Source organism: Cydia strobilella, chromosome 7 (assembly GCF_947568885.1).
Source record: "Cydia strobilella chromosome 7, ilCydStro3.1, whole genome shotgun sequence".
In the NCBI taxonomy this organism is placed as follows: Eukaryota; Metazoa; Arthropoda; class Insecta; order Lepidoptera; family Tortricidae; genus Cydia; species Cydia strobilella.
Genome location: NC_086047.1, coordinates 9,889,540 through 9,908,948, shown reverse-complemented (window position 1 = coordinate 9,908,948; position 19,409 = coordinate 9,889,540). Strand labels below are relative to the sequence as shown.

Sequence of the window (19,409 nt, the reverse complement as noted above, 5' to 3'; positions counted from 1 at the left end):
ATACTGTCCACGGTTGTCACGATTCGATTTGGAGTTATCGAGCTTGTTTCAAATGACCCACGTTTCAATTGACCCCAGTCTCCCCTAGTGAAAAGCACACAGCTGTTCTTAATGGGGTTTAACCGCGGCCGGTCAAAGTATTTTACAGATGGCGCCAGCATAGCTTGCCCTGTCAATCCCTAGAATTGTCAAACTCTTGTATTTTATGCCCAGCGGCCGTAGCACGGTTGCATTTTTATCACCTGTCACCATGCCTGTCACGTTCTAACAAGTATATAAGTGCGAAAGTGCCAGGCATAGTGACAGGCGATTAAAATGGAACCATGCTGCCACCGCTAGTCGGCTTCTTATTATAACAAGTATTCTCGCGGAGCCCCAACAGAGGCTTTGCGGAGCCCTAGGGGTCCGCGGAGCACACTTTGAGAACGGCTGTCATAGAACAAAACTAGAGAAAGATGCAAACTATGATGGCGCCATCTATGCAAACGTTTGACAGGTGCCAACCCCATTACAATAGGTACCATGATCATGGTCTCGAGAAAGATGATTGATTAAACACAGTGTTTTGTGTTCTCAGCTTGCTTCAACTACGACAACAAGGCCCAGGCCGAGAAGAAGCTGAAAGACACCAACACCAACATGGATAGTGGAGGTAAGTCTTATAATTATAACTAGCGACCCGCCCCGTAGTGGAAGCCGCTCGACCCCAATTTCAGCGAAAAACCGCAAATCGATGTACAGGTTAGCCGTTTGGCACACGCATACTAGAAGTCAAAACAAAATTGTTCACCCGCAGTTCCTAAAAAAATCCCTTAGGAGGGGAGTGCTGAAACATTATTTTTTTTGTATGGTTTTTTTTCAAAACCTATTAATTGTTAACATAGTTATTGTGTGTGGTATCGTACGAAAGGGCATTTTGAGGTGATTTTAAAAATATACAATATCATTACATTTCTTTTATCAAGAATTTTCAAAACATACCAAGTTACGATATGGCTGTTTTTTTGTACAATATACCACAAATGATACGTGATATCCTCATATCCAACCCCAAGAAAGCAATTTTTAAAATAATATCATTAACAATTTTTTTTTTTTCAATTTTATACCCAGTAATTTTGGGGGTAATAGTAATTTTTTGTATGTTTTCTTGAATAACTAAGAAAATATACAAAAATTTACCATTACCCCCAAAACTATTGGGTATAAAATTAGTTCTTTACCTAAAGATGTCAGAAAACATATTAGAAATATACAGTCAAGCGTGAGTCGGACTTAAGAACAAAAATGCGGTTAGGCTGTTTTAGGGACACAGCCGCAATGGTTTACGTGAAAATTGGTGTTGTTATTGTGTGAATTGTGTGATGTACGGAACCCTTAAAACGCGAGACCGACTCGCACTTAGCCGGTTTTTTTTAATTTCCGTTAATTTCAAGGGTGCATTCCTTGCATTGAAAAATGTATGGAAATTTTAGGACACTTTTTTTCTCCTATAATAAGGGTGAAAAGGGCTCTTGATCCTGACTAGAATTAACACATCAGTGCCAAAATAGGTCACACCTATGGAGTAAATTAGGTACCCAATGTGAAAAACATTAGATACCTACTACATATATACATACATAAGGGGATTTACCTTTTTCCCCATAAAAGGTTTATAAATATAAGGGTTGTGGGTTATGCTAAAGGCCCAAAGGGCTATGCTAACTTTAGCTAATGTGAAGCGGCTTTCACTAAGTAAGGCATAATATTGGCTACACATTGGCTATATGTACGAAGTTGGTGGTGGCGGGAATACAAGCGACGCCAACGCACTAATACGTCGTGAAAATATGAACATTCGTGAGATGACATTTTCATACTATTTTGCGACTGCCAACTGTAAAATAAGCAATATGATATATCCCACACCCACTAAGGTGGCGCCACAGTCATGTATACACGGGGCGAATACCAAACATGAGGTCATCGAGGTTTTCACGGTTAGTAGTTTTGCCCCAGGGACATTTAGGTACCTTCTTAATCGGTCGCATGTTTATTATTTGACCCGCCTTTCCACACGCGAACTTTTTCCACGAACTAAATACCTAATTGTAATTAAAAAATGTTATCTAATAATCCGTATCGACCGTACCGTAGTATTAGTAGCTTTCCATGAAGTTGTCTATGTCTACCGTTGTGCCGTATGTACAAACGCGAAATTTCTAAAGATCAAGTATAGGAGTATCTTTTTCCGTGACAAATGGTCAAAAATATGCCCAGAAAAATAAACATCGGCTTTAAACGCCGAAAAGGTACACACGAAATAAAATGTGTTTGTTCGGGACTGCCCATGGAATGCTTCAGTAGGTAGTTATAATATGCAAGTTATAGAACTAAAGTAAAATCTAAACTGAAAACATGGGTACTTACCCATTTTTGGTCGGAAGTACTCGTAACAAAATAGGAATAAAATGTAATAGACCGCGAGCCAGTAACAGATGTCCATGACAAATCGCCTCCCGGGCGTATAGTGGTTAACGGCTATGTATGATGAACCCTCATGGACGTCAGCTGCCGCTCCGTTGGTGGGTTAAGAAATGGCAGCCACCGAAACATGTAAAAATATTTTTTTTTTACATATTCATGTTGTCAACTGACGGTCTTTCCACCGCGATACAACCGGTTGACTATTTTTTAATTCATGATAGCATCTAAACTGTCACCTGACAAAGGGCAAGAACTTTTGTATTTGTATACGTACTTATACGTCGCTCAGATACAGTCAGAAAGGAAGAGCTGCACTCCTTCTGCTCTACCGACCTTCTATAAGTGAGGTATGTGTACAAACAAAAATTACCGAAAATTCTTTTAAATCTTGTGACAATTTTTTGTCATTAGCTTTGCAAAATAAGTACTTATTTCTTGGCGATATAATGGAGTTCTTTTTTAATTAAAATGTTGGTGGCAAACAAGCACACCGCCAGCCCGATGGTAAGCCACTTTGGGCCAGCGTAGAGGCTATCCTGCCCGATCCCTCTCTCGCATTAGAGGTGACTTAGTGCCCACGAGTAGGACGTATACATATTATCTTTATGATGGAATACGATGGTTATTGAGCAGAACGATACGGGCGTGGTAGTAGTTAATATTTTTTATAGGTATAAATTCTTATGCATCCATTGCAAAACAAGACATATTTATTGGAAAAAAAACTGAGCTAATTAATGGTACAATCATCTGTATTAGGTAGGTTACGGTAGGTAATCAAATCATATCTCACACAAGTTGCGATATGTGAAACATGAAATGTATGACACGTCATCTCAGTCATCTCATATAGCCCTAATAATATTGTAAGTAAGTACCTACCAGCCCGCATACTGTCTCTGTGTAGCGGGTCTTTTTATCATTGTACATATTTGCATTGTACCCAGGTAGGTACTTTTAGTTACTATCATCACTGAAGTAATTATGTTTATCATCGATAAACATAATTACTTCAGTGAGTTTTTCATTACCTATCTATAAAGGACCAGCAACGCGCATGTGACTGTGACTCCTCAGGAGCCATATCCACATTAAATGCCAGTATGCTGTTTGTTATAAAATTAAATAAAAATCCCAAAAAAAAAGTAATTCGTATGAAGATAATATTTGATCCTATTGTAGGTATACTATCTATTAATATAACAAATCAGACAAACACAATGAAATTCTTGTTGCATATTGTCTGGAGCCGAACAAATGCTTGTTACACGGTCTATCTCGCCCGAGACAATGACAAACTAATGGGAATCTAATCTAGGACTGAACGAATGAACTTCACTAGCACTAGCACAGCCAGTTGCTGGGCTGGTACTTGTTTATAGTACCTACTCCCATAGGTATAATAGCTCGTTTGCGACTTTTGCGAGGTATGATAAAACTTACTGACAATTTAATTAAGAGTGAGTAGTATAAAATCGTCACCACATGAATTAAACCTTACAAAATGAAACTAAGTTAATTGATAACTCCAAATCGTGAAAGTTTAATGATAAAATAAATCACCTATGAAAAATTTATGGTTTTTCTAGAGCACAACGAGAAAATTCTCTGACATTACTTACCTACCTTTAACACGTTTTACGTGTTAAAAGTAAGTAAGTAAGATCAAAAGGTGAACTGGCATATAGCTTGCCACTAAAGGAACTTTTTGACGAATTTCTCAACTGATATGACGTTCTTATGATATGACTTGATTTATGAAGACTCGCAATATTTCGAGAAGAAATAAATTGGTTTCCTGGTCCTATTGATTTAAAATCAGCTTTCACATACGTTTCGTCATCCATAATGTCTATAATTAAATTAAGCAGCCGTGTTTTTGAACCAACAAGGTGTGTACAGTGATCTAGATCTCCCAACTGCTCAATTCTACTGCTCAATCGTTTTCTTCGGATCTTTTTGCTTTTTGTTAGTAAGTAGGTACGCCGCACCTTTTTTTAGTTTTTTGCACATTTAAGTTTAAGTGGCTTGTACCAATATTTTTGAATACATCTCGAGTAGAAATATACAAATTCCGATTAAACAGCTTGTACACACTTTTGATTCAAATTATCTGTTCCGTTCGCTTGAAGGCAGATCTTCTAGCGGTTTTCTATCAGTTTCCACCTTGCCTTACCATTTTAGAGTCCCTTCATTGTTCTCCGACTCGTGTTGCAAGTTTTCACAAGCTCCGAAGTAGATACATTGGTATTCAAAGAAAATGCGTGCCTATGCCGAAAATTTAAAAGGCCATATGCACTGTAAAACGTTGTAGGTAGAATACCTACACTACACGTGCAAATAGGTAATTCGCAAATCGTATCGATTTAAAATGTATCTCCACTCGTTGCGAATTTCGTACTTTTTGCACTTGTAGCGTTACCTTCTAATTATCTACATACGGAGTAAGCACTCTAAGCTTATTTATTTCTCTATGCCACTAATAGTAACAGCTTGGTGGTAGATAACTAGTGGGAATAACGTCAGCGTCGTACACTGCGATAAAATAATGTTGCCCTAGTCTGCACTAGGTAGTAGGTCATGTAATAGGGGTGTTTTTCACCTAACCGTAGTCAGGCGATCTTGGCGTGTTTGTAGTTACCACTTGGGTGGGGTTTTCATTCAGTCAGTCGGCCAAAGGCGACGCCGCCTACGGGACGCACCGTCCGAGTAGTTTTTTACATTTGAGACGTTATAGTGGTATCATACAAACTAATGATTGTGAAACATGTATGCCCGTAAAAGCAAGACTAATTCAAACAGTAAGTCAATTTATGCTTTTGGTTTTGTAGGTTATTAAACGATGGCAACATTTGTTTTGAGCAGGTTAATGAAATGGGGTTATAACATTATGGGTTTATCCCTTAACCACTGACACGTGTTAACACGTGGCGTGCCGCGCTGCCATAGGACTCGATAGCCATCGATGGCGATGCGGGACCCCGTAAACCCACAAGCGCCGGAACAAGCATCTACAACAGATGATGTGGCCAATGATGATAATGATGTTATTACAGTAACCGATTATGAACTTTAAAAACGAAACGGCATAAGTCATAATGACTGACGATGTACCACATTCGTACGTTATAGACCAGGAACATAATAACAGTGTTAAGGGTGTTGTGTACCTACAGATGATTCTGTTAAATTTTCTTTACGGTAGTGATGTTTAACTACGTACGTTTATTGTATTATCAATTTATTAATATTATATTGCATTATACCCGTAATATCAGTAATTTTAAAGTAGGTCATCAAATTCCGTCATGCCCCTGTTTTTCCTTCCTAAGAAAATACATGGGAATGGAGGCAGGATGTCATTACGTGTAGGAGTAGAAGGAAGAGTAGGTACATAATTTGCTCCAACACGTGTGTGTATTAATAATATTAATATGGTATATTATGTAATAAATAACTATTTCAAAACATAATTTATTGTTTTACCTTTTTGCGAGGGGGCGAAAGAGTTACCTAACTGATGTTTATCCCGCGTTATCTCAGGGATGTCCAAAAACCAAAGCAGGAGGGAGCCTAGCCAAGGTGACAATCGTTGATAGGAAACGAAACTCGAGACATAAATAATGTACTTATGGAAATTGTCACATGACTTTTCGTAGCTACCCATACTGTTAAAGCATGCAGCGCTAGATATAGATAGATAGAGCACTTAATAGGTACATTTCAAAAGGTAATTCTTAAACCAAAGTGATGTAGGGTAGGGTTAGTAAAGTCAGGGCTTAGGTGCTTGGGGGTTTTCTGAAATCTGATAACTTTTTTACACTTCGCTTTTTGAAATCTTGAACTCTTGAAGTCGGTTAAAAATAAATAAATCTAAATACAAATCATCACCCAAAATACCTACTTATTTTGTTTTAACTTGATATTTTCAGACGTGTAAAAATTTTCATTTGAATTATTTTGTTCTATAGTAGCATGGCATCGTCCGCAATCTGCGACGTCCCGCGTCGAAGATGAGTTGATCCAGAAGAGCGCACGAGCGCTCAACACGACTACCGACCCTCTGGAAAGACTGCGTCTGCTATGCCTCTCACGCGGCGCATCGGGAATTATGGGGCTGGGCAGGCGAGTACATCAATTAACAATTAACTAAGTAACTTTTGTGGAGTCTGTGCAAACTGAGTGGACGCTTGAGTCACTCGAGTGGGACGTCCAGCGGGGCTCGTGGTACAACGTCCACATTGAACAAACTACGTACCGACTACAGCAACCAGCAGATGCTTTTAATCATTAATTCGTTGAAATTAAATAACAGTTTCAAACACTATTAATAGAAAATTAAACTTGATAGGATTTTCCGAAGAATGGATGACGACGGAAGCAAACAACTTAACAAGGAAGAGTTTTTCACGGGCATTAAAGACACTGGACTGGACATTAGCGACGAGGTAATTCATCTTAATGTCATGTATAAATATTATGTAACTTAGTGCAGTGAAGTTTTTATCATTGGTCCTGTTTCATGAGTCTTAATGAAAAATAAATTATGTCTACGATTTTCGCATATTACCTACAGGCTGTTCTTCTTTGGCTCAACTCCTCCTAACTTTATCATGTATAATGTGGCATTGATTGTCTATTTATTACATTATTTTCTAGGATGCAGAGAAATTGTTTGCTCAGTTCGACACAGACAACAGCGATCATGTATAATGTGGCATTGATTGTCTATTTATTACATTATTTTCTAGGATGCAGAGAAATTGTTCGCTCAGTTCGACACAGACAACAGCGGTTCCATTAGTGTCGATGAATTCATCAGACAGATTCGTGTACGTATGAATTTGCTCTTTGCAAAATTACTTTAATTTTTACCCTCGCCGGAAAGAGCGCTTACCTAAATCAATTGACTTAGGATGCTTAGATATGCTTTAGGACTAATTCCTATATGACATGCACTGGAGATTTGAACTCGTTTGTACTTTGTTCCAGCCTCCGATGTCTGAGGGCCGCCGTGCTATAGTCGAGCGGGCGTTTAGGAAACTAGATAAAACTGGAGATGGGATCATTGCCATAGACGATCTCCGTGGCGTTTACGCGGTCTCTGCAAACCCGAGGTACAGTCGCCATCAGATATACCGGAGCGCCCGAGGTGCTCACAAATATCTGAACACGCCTCTATTGTCAAGCCGTTAGTGTGTGTTCAGATATTTTTGAGCACCTCGACCGCTCCGATATATCTGATGGCGACTGTAATTACTGTGAAACCCGCCCCAGGAGATTGTTACAAGTGCAAAATAGGTATATTACGCGGTAAATGTAATTCAGCTAGTTTTCCTGTATTCATGATAATATGTTATGCTCTCATTCTTACAATTTACAGATCGATTCGCGAGAGTTGATGACGAAATATCTATAAAAATATTGACAGTAGTCGGTCACTTTTGCACTAGGTATATTATACTTATCTTACGCTAGCGTAAACGTAACTTACTTTCTATGCATCTCGCTCGTACTAACATATTAGTGCGAGCAAGATGTGGTACGGAACCCTAAAAATACCTACTTCTTTGTTTCCACGTCCTAGGGAGGACTACAAGCGGTAGATCAGTTCGTTAGAGTGACTAGACCGACTAATACCTATATTCTACCTTAACCAATATTGCAGTTACTTGGATTTTTGTTTGCGTAAGCATGTTATTTTCACCATCGTTACTAGAATTTTATTCATTTATGCAATATATTTGTTTTAACTACCTAAAGCAAATATCATGCCATGAAAAATAAATACAGAAATATGTCAAGTCAATTCTCCTTGCCGTATCCGGCAATGGCGACTCCATCAACAAGTATTATCTGAATTAATTAATCAATTAATTCATTAATTAATCTTGCCCTTAAAACAAAAAACCGGCCAAGTGCGAGTCGGACTCGCGCACGAACGGTTCCGTACCATTACGGAAAAAAACAGCAAAAAAATCACGTTTGTTGTATGGGAGCCCCATTTAAATATTTATATTATTCTGTTTTTAGTATTTGTTGTTATAGCGGCAACAGAAAAACATCATCTGTGAAAATTTCAACTGTCTAGCTATCACGGTTCATGAGATACAGCCTGGTGACAGACGGACAGCGGAGTCTTAGTAATAGGGTCCCGTTTTTACCCTTTGGGTACGGACAGAACCCTAAAAAACAGCCTTAATAGGACCCAAAAAATTAATCACAGTTTTCGAAGTGCATCTTCAAGTAATTTAAATTGCCTAGAGAATAAAGAGTAAATTGTCAGAGAGAGAATGAAAGAGCGGGTAGGTATGTACCTAATGATAACACATTTAATTTTAGGTACAAGAGCGGTGAAGAGACCGAAGAACTGATAATGAACAAATTCCTAGCAAACTTTGAGAACGAGGGCACCGTTGATGGCAAGGTGGGTACAATATCATTGTGATGCAGGACGGCCTTGAGCCTTAAATGCAGCCTCGTTCAAGAAGAAGGAGGGTGTGAGGGGGCTTTTCCGGATCCCTCCGGTGGAACCTGAATAGTGTCGCACCCCTCCTTGTGGAGTGGTCGTTCGCCGTCATTTTGGGGACGGCTGTGTGTCTGGTGCTTGCCAGCTTTGACGCTACCGGCCGTTATCCAACCCCACGACCCTGGCCTGGTGACCTGGTGATACTGTTTGAGCGGGGCCAGGTTTCGGGGCCGCAGTGAAGGCGACCGGCAGCTTAGGCTGGCGTTTCAAGCTGAAACGAAACGTGTGGCGAATGTGTCACATAAGACAAACTCGCGTTTAACATTGGCGATCTCGTAATTACGGTGTTTATTGCGAGTTCATACATTTACCACTAAACGAAAGCACGTGCGAGTTCTAAGTAGCAAATGTATGAACTCGCACGTGCAGTGAAGGCCAGCCATATTTACCTGTATTTAGATTAGATTGAGAGCGCTTATTTCGGTTGTATTTTAATTAGGTAAGTATTTGTGTTTGTGTTTATGTGTGCTAATGAGTACTTAATCAATGTCTATTTTACGTAGTAGCAAGTCCTAGATTCTGTATTAAGCCTATCTGTGAACAAAGTTCATTCCATTCTGTAAATATTAATATGTTTTATTTACAAGATAGACCTTCTGATACAAAGCTTCGCGATACACCTATGTGCGTTCTTCGTAAACGTTTCATAATGCAGTCTGAAATTTGTATTCACATAAATTCTTTTGCGAGTTGTTTTCTTCATCATGTCAAGCAAAATGTAATCTGAAGTGAAAACGTTGTAATGCTCCTTATCTAACCAAATCCATTTTATTTCCAATTCTCTCACTTCTCTGACCAAATCCAAATGACTGCTTTCAGGTAACGCTTGAGGAGTTCATGAACTATTACAGCGGCATCAGCGTGTCCATCGACAACGACTGCTTCTTCGATCTCATGATGCGGCAGGCCTACAAACTCTAAAGATCAACCCAGAAGCATGGACCTAGAACACCACGGACTTAACGTCGCTCAGACAAAACTGTGATTCCATCACGACGATTTTTCTTGTATTTACGCGCACATGCACACATTTACAACTCGAGCCGAGCGGTCCTTGGCTCCCCAATAAGAGAGTTCGTGTGTGCGTGCAAAATCGGCGTGTCACGAAGTCACTACTCCGTTTTAGCGACGTGGTGTTCTTGCATTTCTCGTCCATGGCAAGAAGTCTTTTTTTTTTCAAATGTTTCATAACATTTGGACAATCAGGACAGCACATACACGCACATTTTAAGGCTTTTGTCGAAACGCTGGATGTCGAGCACTCGGTCACTATGATTTTTTCAATATTATTAATGGTAAAGATTTATTTATTTAACAAATTAACTATGTTTGAAACATGCTGTGTTTCCTAATAATTAAATATTTTTAATGTAATATACAATGTTTTATTTAACCGTCTCCTCCGACTTCATATATTAAAAGTCGAACGTCAATTTTATCACATTTATTTAGTCCTATAGGGTGGAAATTATTTGTATGACTAGGGAATAAAACGATCCATTTTAGGTGAGGCGTGCATATAGCTACCCGAGCCGGAAAGGCGAGGGTCGATAGGCACAGCGAGGTTAAAATGGGTTTTATTACCGAGTTCACTCTACTTTTCACTTTGAATTAAAAAAAACAACAGGTAGGTACTTATTTTATATTTTATGAAATCTATGTTTTTCCCGGGTAGAATAATTGTATTCTGAGTCAATTGGGGACGCGAAAGAGGTATTCCGGGCAGATTTATTGAATTCTGATTCGATTCACTTTTAGAGCATGAAAAGTGAAAAATAATTAATGGGTCCTGGAGGGAAATTGCCTTAAAACCTTAAGTTAGCTCATTTTACTTAAAATATACATTCTTTTTATTTTAAAAAGAAACAAAACTGCATTAAAATTTTTTTGTCAATTTCGCTTGTCTATAAAAAAAATTAGTACTAAATATTCGATTTTATGCATATTTTTTACGACAGAGTCGACAGACGAGTGTAAGACCTAATGTTTTTTGAAGAAATGTTATAATTAACCTTCTGGACGCCAATGACGGATATATCGGCAACGCAGGTCCAACGCCAAAGACGGATTAATGCGTCACAGACCACAAAGCAACATAGACCTACGTGCATGTGCATAAAGTTCAATTTCAGTTTTGACACTTCGGTGACGTGTCGTCCGAGTGACAGCTTTTGTGTTTGACGCGGCGTCGGTAAGTCAAACCAATTTGTCAGTCAGTAACAACCAGGAAAATTATACTCAACCCTTTCTTTTGGGTGCTAGTACTAGAGTAAGACAAAGATAGTATGATTTTCTCTGTCTATGTTTGAAATGAGACAGTCCTTCGACAAACTATAGAATAAAATAGCGTGTTTATTTTTTGGAATTTTTTATCGATTCGATTGCCGGGCGAGACAATCGAGTTAAAAAAATCTTTTAATGCAGTTTTGTTTCTTTTTAAATATAAAATAATGTTTCCTTTGAGTAAAATGAATTAACTAAATGTTTTCAGGCACTTTCCCTCCAGGGCCCATCTAATATGGTTTTCCCCTCACTAGCTCGGAAAGCCGTCTTTTATCCTTTAAAACAAGCGGGGAAAAACGCATTTTATCCACTAGTGGGGAAAGTAATTTGACCTTGGATGGAGCGTGTTTAAGTAGCTTGACAGATAACAATACGTAAAACGCTCATAATAATGGTTCGTTCGATATTAATTATCATTGAATAAATAGTTTGAGAATCTAATAAAAAAGACCAAATTTAGCTATATTTAATAATTTTAAGTCATAAACCTTAAATTTCCATAAGAAACGTTAGATTTTTTATTTATATAAATATAATCCTGAACGCACAAGTTGAGTCGATGCAATTTCAAAACGCATCGTTGACATTTCATACGTCAGAACAGAAATGTCAACATTGTCAACAATTTTTTTACTTAAAAACACTTCTCACCAACTCACGTAAAAATCAGAATTTCCAGTGTTTTCTGTTATAATATCGTAAAAAAATAAGTGATTCCAGTGATGAAGATGATCTAACGCCTGTGAATGTTGCACTTTCCTCGCTATAGTGAGGGGAAAAGTTTTGTGTTACACACGGGTGCAAATGTATTTTACTTCTCGTGTGTTAAAACACTCGCTACGCTCAGGATTCTATTTTAGAACCACTCGCTTCGCTCGTGGTTCAACTATAGAATCCTTTCGCTAACTCGTGTTTCAATTCCACACTCGCGGGTAAAATACAACTTTGCACCCTTGTATAACAAATAACTATTTCATCACACTCGCTCAGTAAATGTGGAATTGCACGCAGGGTTAGCGGGAACTATAGAAAAAGCGTTTTCCCTAGGGAGTTATGAAGTTTCTAGTATTATAATTAACAGTTTTTTGTCTTTATACTTCATTTTTGTATCGCAAGTGTGATGAAAAACATTGTGTGTAACTCGGGGCGTAATAATATTGGTTGTCTGGAAGAGATCGCTTTTTAGCGATAAGTCCGCCTGTTGTTACCTACTCACTTATGTCCTGTCTTTCAATTTCAATTTCAATTTATTTATTTCCTTTAAGTACAATTTTAATTTACATCATGTTGTTCATAAGAGCAGGAAACGATTCCTCCGTACTAGTAAAAACTGTATGACGGCAGGAAGCACCACCTCTCCCGGATCACATTTAATCTTATCTAGCAGTAGGTATACATGTATTTGCGCAGTACTAGATATATATACATATATATATGTAATATTGTATAAAGATGACAAGAAAATGAAAAAATAAAACAGGTTGCAACAAGAAAAAAAAAACAAAGCAAATAGCATTGGAAATAAGTGTTTGTGTATGTGCGCGCGTGTGAGTGTATGTGTGTGTGTGTATGTGTGTGTGTGTGTGTGTGTGTTGTATGTGTGTGTTTGTGTGTGTAGTTGTCATCACTAGTGAGATTCTAAAGATCATGAGAAGCATAGCATGTATGGAAGCATATATGGATATATGATGGATATGTAATATGTGAGGGAAGCACAACGTATATAGAAAAAAAAAAAATAGATATCAAGATTATCAAGCATTGCGTGTTCATTTTAAGTGGAGGGTAATTCTTTAAAAGTCCAGGTTTTAGTAAGTTAGGTAACCTTTTTGTATTAATTGTATTTAGTTTAGTTTAGACAGTGATTTTTAGGAGTTTTTCAGTGTCATCGTAGTCGTATAGTTTCAAAAAAGATGTAACGGCCGCTTTACAACGATTCACTGTTAGTTGAGTTAAGTTAACATTTTTCGAGATCTTGTTGTACAGAAATGGGCCAAGGAAAAAGGCAAAGCCATGGGCAAAGCTAGTTCTACTAGGTGGATTGATAAAAATTCGGTTTCTCCTTCTCTCAGAAACTGCTGAAGATGGTGCTTTTTTGTGTTGTTTTAGAATGATGGACTTTATATATAATTGTCTTACCGATAGAACATTAAATTCTCTATATATAGCGGTCGTTGAGTATCTGAAATTTTTAAATGTAGCTACCTTAATAACTGCTCTTTGAGCTCGTTCTATTGCAATCATGTGAGACTTTTTGGCACCTCCCCAAGCTTCAATGCCGTATGCTATAATGGACTGGCATAGTGCAAAATATACATTTTTGACAACAATAGGATCCCTCAAATGCCTAATGTTTTTAAATATATACATTAGTTTTCTTACTCGAGAACATAGAGTATTAATGTGGTAGTTCCATTTTAGATTTTGATCTATATTTACACCAAGATATTTAACAACATTAGTTCTTTCAAGTGTGTAGCAGTTGCAGGGAGCCGCGTAAGTGTCTGGACAAGTATGACCTTGAATATAGAAGTTAGATGGTTGCATGGAGTTCTTTATGCTAAACGTAACATATTTTGTTTTGCTTAGATTGAGAGAGAGGGAATTTTGATTGAGCCAATTCATAACGTGATACAGGCCTTTTTCTGCGGTGTACTTAACATCATGCCATGATGGTCCATCAAACATAAGTACAGTATCATCAGCAAAGGTCACAATAGCTGCATTTCTTAGTTTAAGGCGACAGAGGCCATCTATATATATTAGAAATAAAGTAGGGCCAAGAACGCTACCCTGCGGTACTCCGAATTTTACCAGCGTCTCATCACTTTTATGTTCACCTATTTTAACAACTTGAGTTCTATCAGTAAGATAGTCAGTGAAGAGTTGGTGAGGAGTTCCTCTTATGCCTAGGTTCTGTAGTTTATCAAGAAGGATTGGGATAGAGACAGTGTCGAAGGCCTTGGCTAAATCAAGGAATACTCCTATGCATTTGGATTTGGAATCGAGTTTGTTGACAATATGTCCGACAACGTGATTAATTGCATCTGTAGTTGAAATATTATTTCGAAAACCATATTGATTACTAGACAGTAGGTTAAAACTTTGCAGGAAATGTGTGAGACGTTTATTTATAACCTTTTCAAGAACTTTAGATACAACAGGAAGTAGTGAGATCGGTCGATAATTAGTGACACTGTCTTTATCCCCCGCCTTGTAGATAGGAACAACCACAGACTTCTTAAGCGCTTTGGGGAATACACCAGTAGATAAGGCTAAGTTACAAATGTGGGCAATAGGTCTAGCAACTGTGGAAGTCGAAAGCTTAAGAAGTGCAGATGGTATACCATCCCAACCTGTAGAAGAGCTGTTTTTTAGTGACATAATTATATTTAGTACTTCAGTTTCATCAGTAGGCAACAATACTAGCGAATTAACCGGGGTCTCTATACAAGGTTGTTCATCTGGCACATTAGAGGGAGTGTGAATGAGGCGCGTAGTAATACTCGCGGCAAGGTCTTGTCCTATATTGGTAAAATATTCGTTGATAAAGTTGACCGAGTCTTTAGGATCTGATTTAATTTTAATTAGGTTAAACGGTTCACTTTGAGGTTTTTTCATATGACATATCTCTTTTATTATATTCCAAGTCTTTTTCAAGTCATTTTTGTTTTTATTGATCATGTCACGTTCATAACTTCGCTTTAGTTTATTAAGTATCTGATTACAAGTATTTCTATACCTCTTGTATGAGATCTGTAGGATTTGATCTGTAGGATATTTTCGTGATTTTAAATGAAGTCTGTCTCTGTGTTTCATACAGCGAAGTAAGCCAGGTGTTATCCATGGCTTGTGTCTTCTTTTCCTATTTGAAATCCGTGTAATAGTCGTGTTTTTTTCTATAATGCTGGTGACAATTGATAGAAAATTGTATGTAGACATATTAGGATCATTACAATCTAAAATAGGACTCCAGTCAGTAGTTAAGAGATCCTGTGAGGCAGCTTCATAATTAATATGGGATCTCTTACTCTGTGTCGAAGAGAGAGTATTATGTGTTGTTATGGCCGTTATAACACAGAAGTGGTCTGTTAGACTCGTTTGATAGACTAGTGTAGTAAATGGGAGGTTAGTTTTAATAATTGAGTGATCAAGACAATTGTTTAGCCGGGTAGGGAAATAGTGGCTAGGCATAAGTCCATGCATGGCAACCATGTTCAGTAGGTCGGAGCATCTCTGGTCCGATGAGTCGTGTTTAATATCAATGTTTATATCACCCATTAATATAATATTTTTAAAATTTCGAATAGAATGCATAATTTTATCTAAAGTTGTTAAAAATCTGTCAATATACCTATAGCAGGGCGGTCGGTATATTCCACAAATCGCAATATCATGATCAATTGTAATCAGTAAACAATTGGCATCTTCAAGGTCAGGTTCACACACTCGGACGTTTAAGTCGGATTTAATATATACTACAACACCGCTATTTTGATTAATTCGCTTTAAAGTAGAATGACATGTGTAGTTGGGTAATATGGGAAGTATCAAGTCATCAGATAGCCAACATTCAGTTAATATGATTATATCGTATTCAAATTCAAAATTAGCGAGAAATACCTGGAAATTGTCAAAATTGCACGAAATACTTCTTATATTCTGTGTAATTAAAGTTAGACTACGTTGATTTTTTTTGGTTTGTAATAAATGTTTACATTGGCTGGGGTTGTCGACTAGGAATGATTTACCGGCGGTAATATTTTCATCAATGTCCTCTATAACGTTATTTAGTATCATATCAAAAAAAAAATACTGATGAGATATGTAGAAAACACAGTAAGAAGTGTTTTCAGTGAGAATAGGTGTAATATAAAACGAGTGAAAATACTATCGCCGCACGTTAAGTGGTTATCCACCATGCCAATATAAAAAAAACCAATAAGATACAGTATTACATATGATGTTTTTAATTTCATATAGGGTATTTTTGTTAGAATCTCTCTGGTGTGGTTTTTTTGATGTGATTTTGTTTGTAACATGTATATTTCTTTGTAGTGCACCATAAAGTATTTTATTATTATAATTATTGCAAACTCGAGTCTATAAATCGCTCCGGCAAGCCGTCGCGATTTTGCTATACTCTCGTTTGCAATATTTAACTTACGCCCCATGTTGCACAATGTACTATAAATCATTTATCATAGTCAGGTTTTAGCTCTAAATCTCCTACAAAACATAATATCAATCCCTGATATATTTAATATACGTGATCTTCATTTACAACACGCTTTCCAATCTTGTAATAGTTATAATGTTTCTTTGGCAGTCGTTTGAATTCACTTGACCAGTAAAGTATGAATTTTATGATTTTTTTTTTTCGGCTAGGGCCCTGTAAAGTCAAAGAATTTAATTTCCTACCCATTTTGTACTTTGTAATGCTTTTGGCATATTATAGAGTCGATTTAGAGTTTTTCATACTGAAATCATTATGAAACCCGAAAAAATTGACTACTTACATAGTTTTAGCTACATGTTGTCTTCACAACTTTTTGAAGAAAACAGAGAAAGCTAATTACTTACCTACTCAAGCATTGATTACTGAAGATTTAGATTATGGTAGGGTTGTACATGGAGATTTAAACGAAAACAACCCCCTCACCGGCTTACAACAGGGATATATAAGGAATGTTTGTGAAAATGCAAAATTAAACAGGGAAAAATACAAAAATTATTTTATGCAAGAAATTATTTCTCGTTCCAAAATAATTTTGTAAATTAAATTAAAAAAAATATGCGCACGTACTGTTTCATTTTGATCTCCACTGTTAGAAATACTTTCTCTTGGCGTCTTCTTGGCTTGGTCTGCTGTAAATAGTAAAAGATCGAAGTACCATAAAGTTGGCACGTAGTCGTCAGCTGACGAACCAGATTTTTGCTGTTTAACCTGAAATTAGATGATTATTTCACTTTTAACATATTATTTATTTTACACGGGGGCAAAGTTGTTGTCTCGTGCCATATACATATATATTACTTCGTGAAGACCGGCCTTAAGAGCACGACGAATAGGGCCGATACATTGGAGTCAAAATCGCATTTAGTTACAACAGTGCGCCCAGTCGTGTGGCGAATTGTGCAGTGGAAAGGCGTCGGTGTTCGGTCGGAATTGTATGCATACGCTTATAGAGGTACAAAGTTTACACCAATGGTGACGCCTTTCCACTGCGCAATTCGCCACACGACTGAGCGCGCTGGTGTAACTAAATGCGATTTTGACTCCAATGTATCGGTCCCATTCGTAGTGCTCGTAAGGCCGGTCTTTACAAAGTAATATATATGTCTATGTCTCGTGCTAATATTGATACCCAAGCGAGCCAAAGATTACAAAATTGAAAGATAGATAAAGATTAAAGAAGTAGAATACTAAGCGTTGCGAGGGTAATAACAACATTGCGTTACAATTTTACGCTGCGCAGTGCGGCTCATGACTGGATCCCGTTCGTGTCCTTGAATACCTACCTAGGATACCTACAAAAAAGCGCCTAAGAAAAATATAGGTATTTACCTTTTTCAATTCTTTCCTAAAAGTGCTTTTTAGGTTATTGATTTTCTTTTTAACTGTATCAACAGTCGCTGATGGTATTGTTGCCTGATAAAATTGCAACAGTTTGCTATATGCTGTTTCTCTTAACGGTTTGTTGTGGTAGGTATCATCTTTAACCTTCCACAAGCATGGAAAGGACCTATAAATTTCGATAAACCGCGAAGATAAATTGCGGCTTGTTTCCATTTTTTTTTTCGAGATTTCTTCTTCTTCTTCTTTTCAAATTATGGCTTCAGCCCAGTGGGCCTATTTCGCCAGTATCAAGGTATTAAGAGGTTTAAAAACGACAAAAATTGTACGGTTGTACAAGACAGTGTACGGTGATTTGTTAGCTCTTGTAAATCGATAGCTAGACTTTACAAGAAGCACGTGGACTACCGGCCGTTGACTCCAAGATGGTGGTTAACGCGCTTCAAAATTAATTCTCCATTCACTGCACACTACCACATTAGTTTACTGTATAATAAGCTATCGATATTACACTTTAAACAATATTAATGAGCAAAAAACAAAGTAATTAATCACGATGCTAACTATCAAGATGGCGCTCGAACCGGAAGTCTTTTCGAGATTTACTAGTTGAAAACTAAAGGCGTTCGATTGACATGTGATGACACTGATGACAGACACGTGGTCGAATAGAGATGGGTAGGTAGGGTAAATCCGTACTTGAAAATTAAATGATTCCATTTCGCAATCGAATTATTTATTTATGTCTTCAATCCGATTCCGAAGTTATTAACCCCGAAAGATTTAACATCGATTAGGTGTCATCTCCATATAATTAATACCTACCTTCGGGACATCAAGCTGAGTGAGGACCTTTTAGCACAATTCTGTTCGTTTAAATGAATCTATGTTTTATGTTGTTTTTTGTGCTAATAAATATTTCTTATTCTTATTCTTATTCTAACCTAAAAACGCCAAACGCTAAACAGTATTGAAATGACATCAGGGTACCCTTCCTGTTTGATAAATACTATACCTCGACGCAAAAAAAAAACCTTTTTTAAAGTATGCGAATACTTTTAAAAATAATCACTGGGAAAGTCAAAAAATTGCGTCGCTCTCCCTCTTAAGAGCCCGGTTACGATTTTAGTCGCAAAAATGTAAAGTTGATAGATTTCTTCTGTGAAATTGTACACCTTTTGTTACCTAATTGAAATAACAAGTACTGGTTTCTATTAGCACGACTTCTTATCTCTAGGTTTATCAGATCAATTTTTTGAAAAAAGGCTTACTAAATTAGTAATGAATTTTTTTCTGATGGACGTTTAGGTAAACGCGTGTAAAGCACTGACTTTGATGCTCTTATTTGTAAATTTCGTAAAGTTTAGACTGCTAAAAATGGTAAATTTGTATTACACATATTCTGTACTCTAGGTTTATCAGATTACATTGTTGTTATATGACTTAGAGTTCGAGGAAATGAAAGTTAAACGAATTCAATTTTTTCCAGAAATGACCTCAAAACAAGTGACAATTTCTCCGAAAATCTACTTATTTTTGACGTAGATTGCA

At 37.2% G+C, this 19,409-nt stretch overlaps 1 protein-coding gene across 5 annotated transcripts in view; it reads left to right on the top strand.

Moving 5' to 3' along the window:
- Positions 1-10,372, top strand: part of LOC134743078 (calcyphosin-like protein) — a 403,310-nt gene extending 392,938 nt beyond the window's left edge. For 3 of the 5 annotated variants that reach the window (XM_063676377.1, XM_063676378.1, XM_063676380.1), the window contains exons 2-8: positions 578-652; positions 6,441-6,594; positions 6,821-6,917; positions 7,221-7,301; positions 7,462-7,586; positions 8,812-8,896; positions 9,818-10,372. In XM_063676377.1, the coding sequence (XP_063532447.1) occupies positions 578-652; positions 6,441-6,594; positions 6,821-6,917; positions 7,221-7,301; positions 7,462-7,586; positions 8,812-8,896; positions 9,818-9,919 (719 nt within the window). In that variant the 3' untranslated portion in view covers positions 9,920-10,372. Of the gene's footprint in view, positions 1-577; positions 653-5,141; positions 5,271-6,440; positions 6,595-6,820; positions 6,918-7,220; positions 7,302-7,461; positions 7,587-8,811; positions 8,897-9,817 lie in introns of those variants that run through there. The other 2 variants (XM_063676376.1, XM_063676379.1) reach the window with 2 other exon arrangements.
- The last annotated feature ends 9,037 nt before the right edge of the window (positions 10,373-19,409 follow it).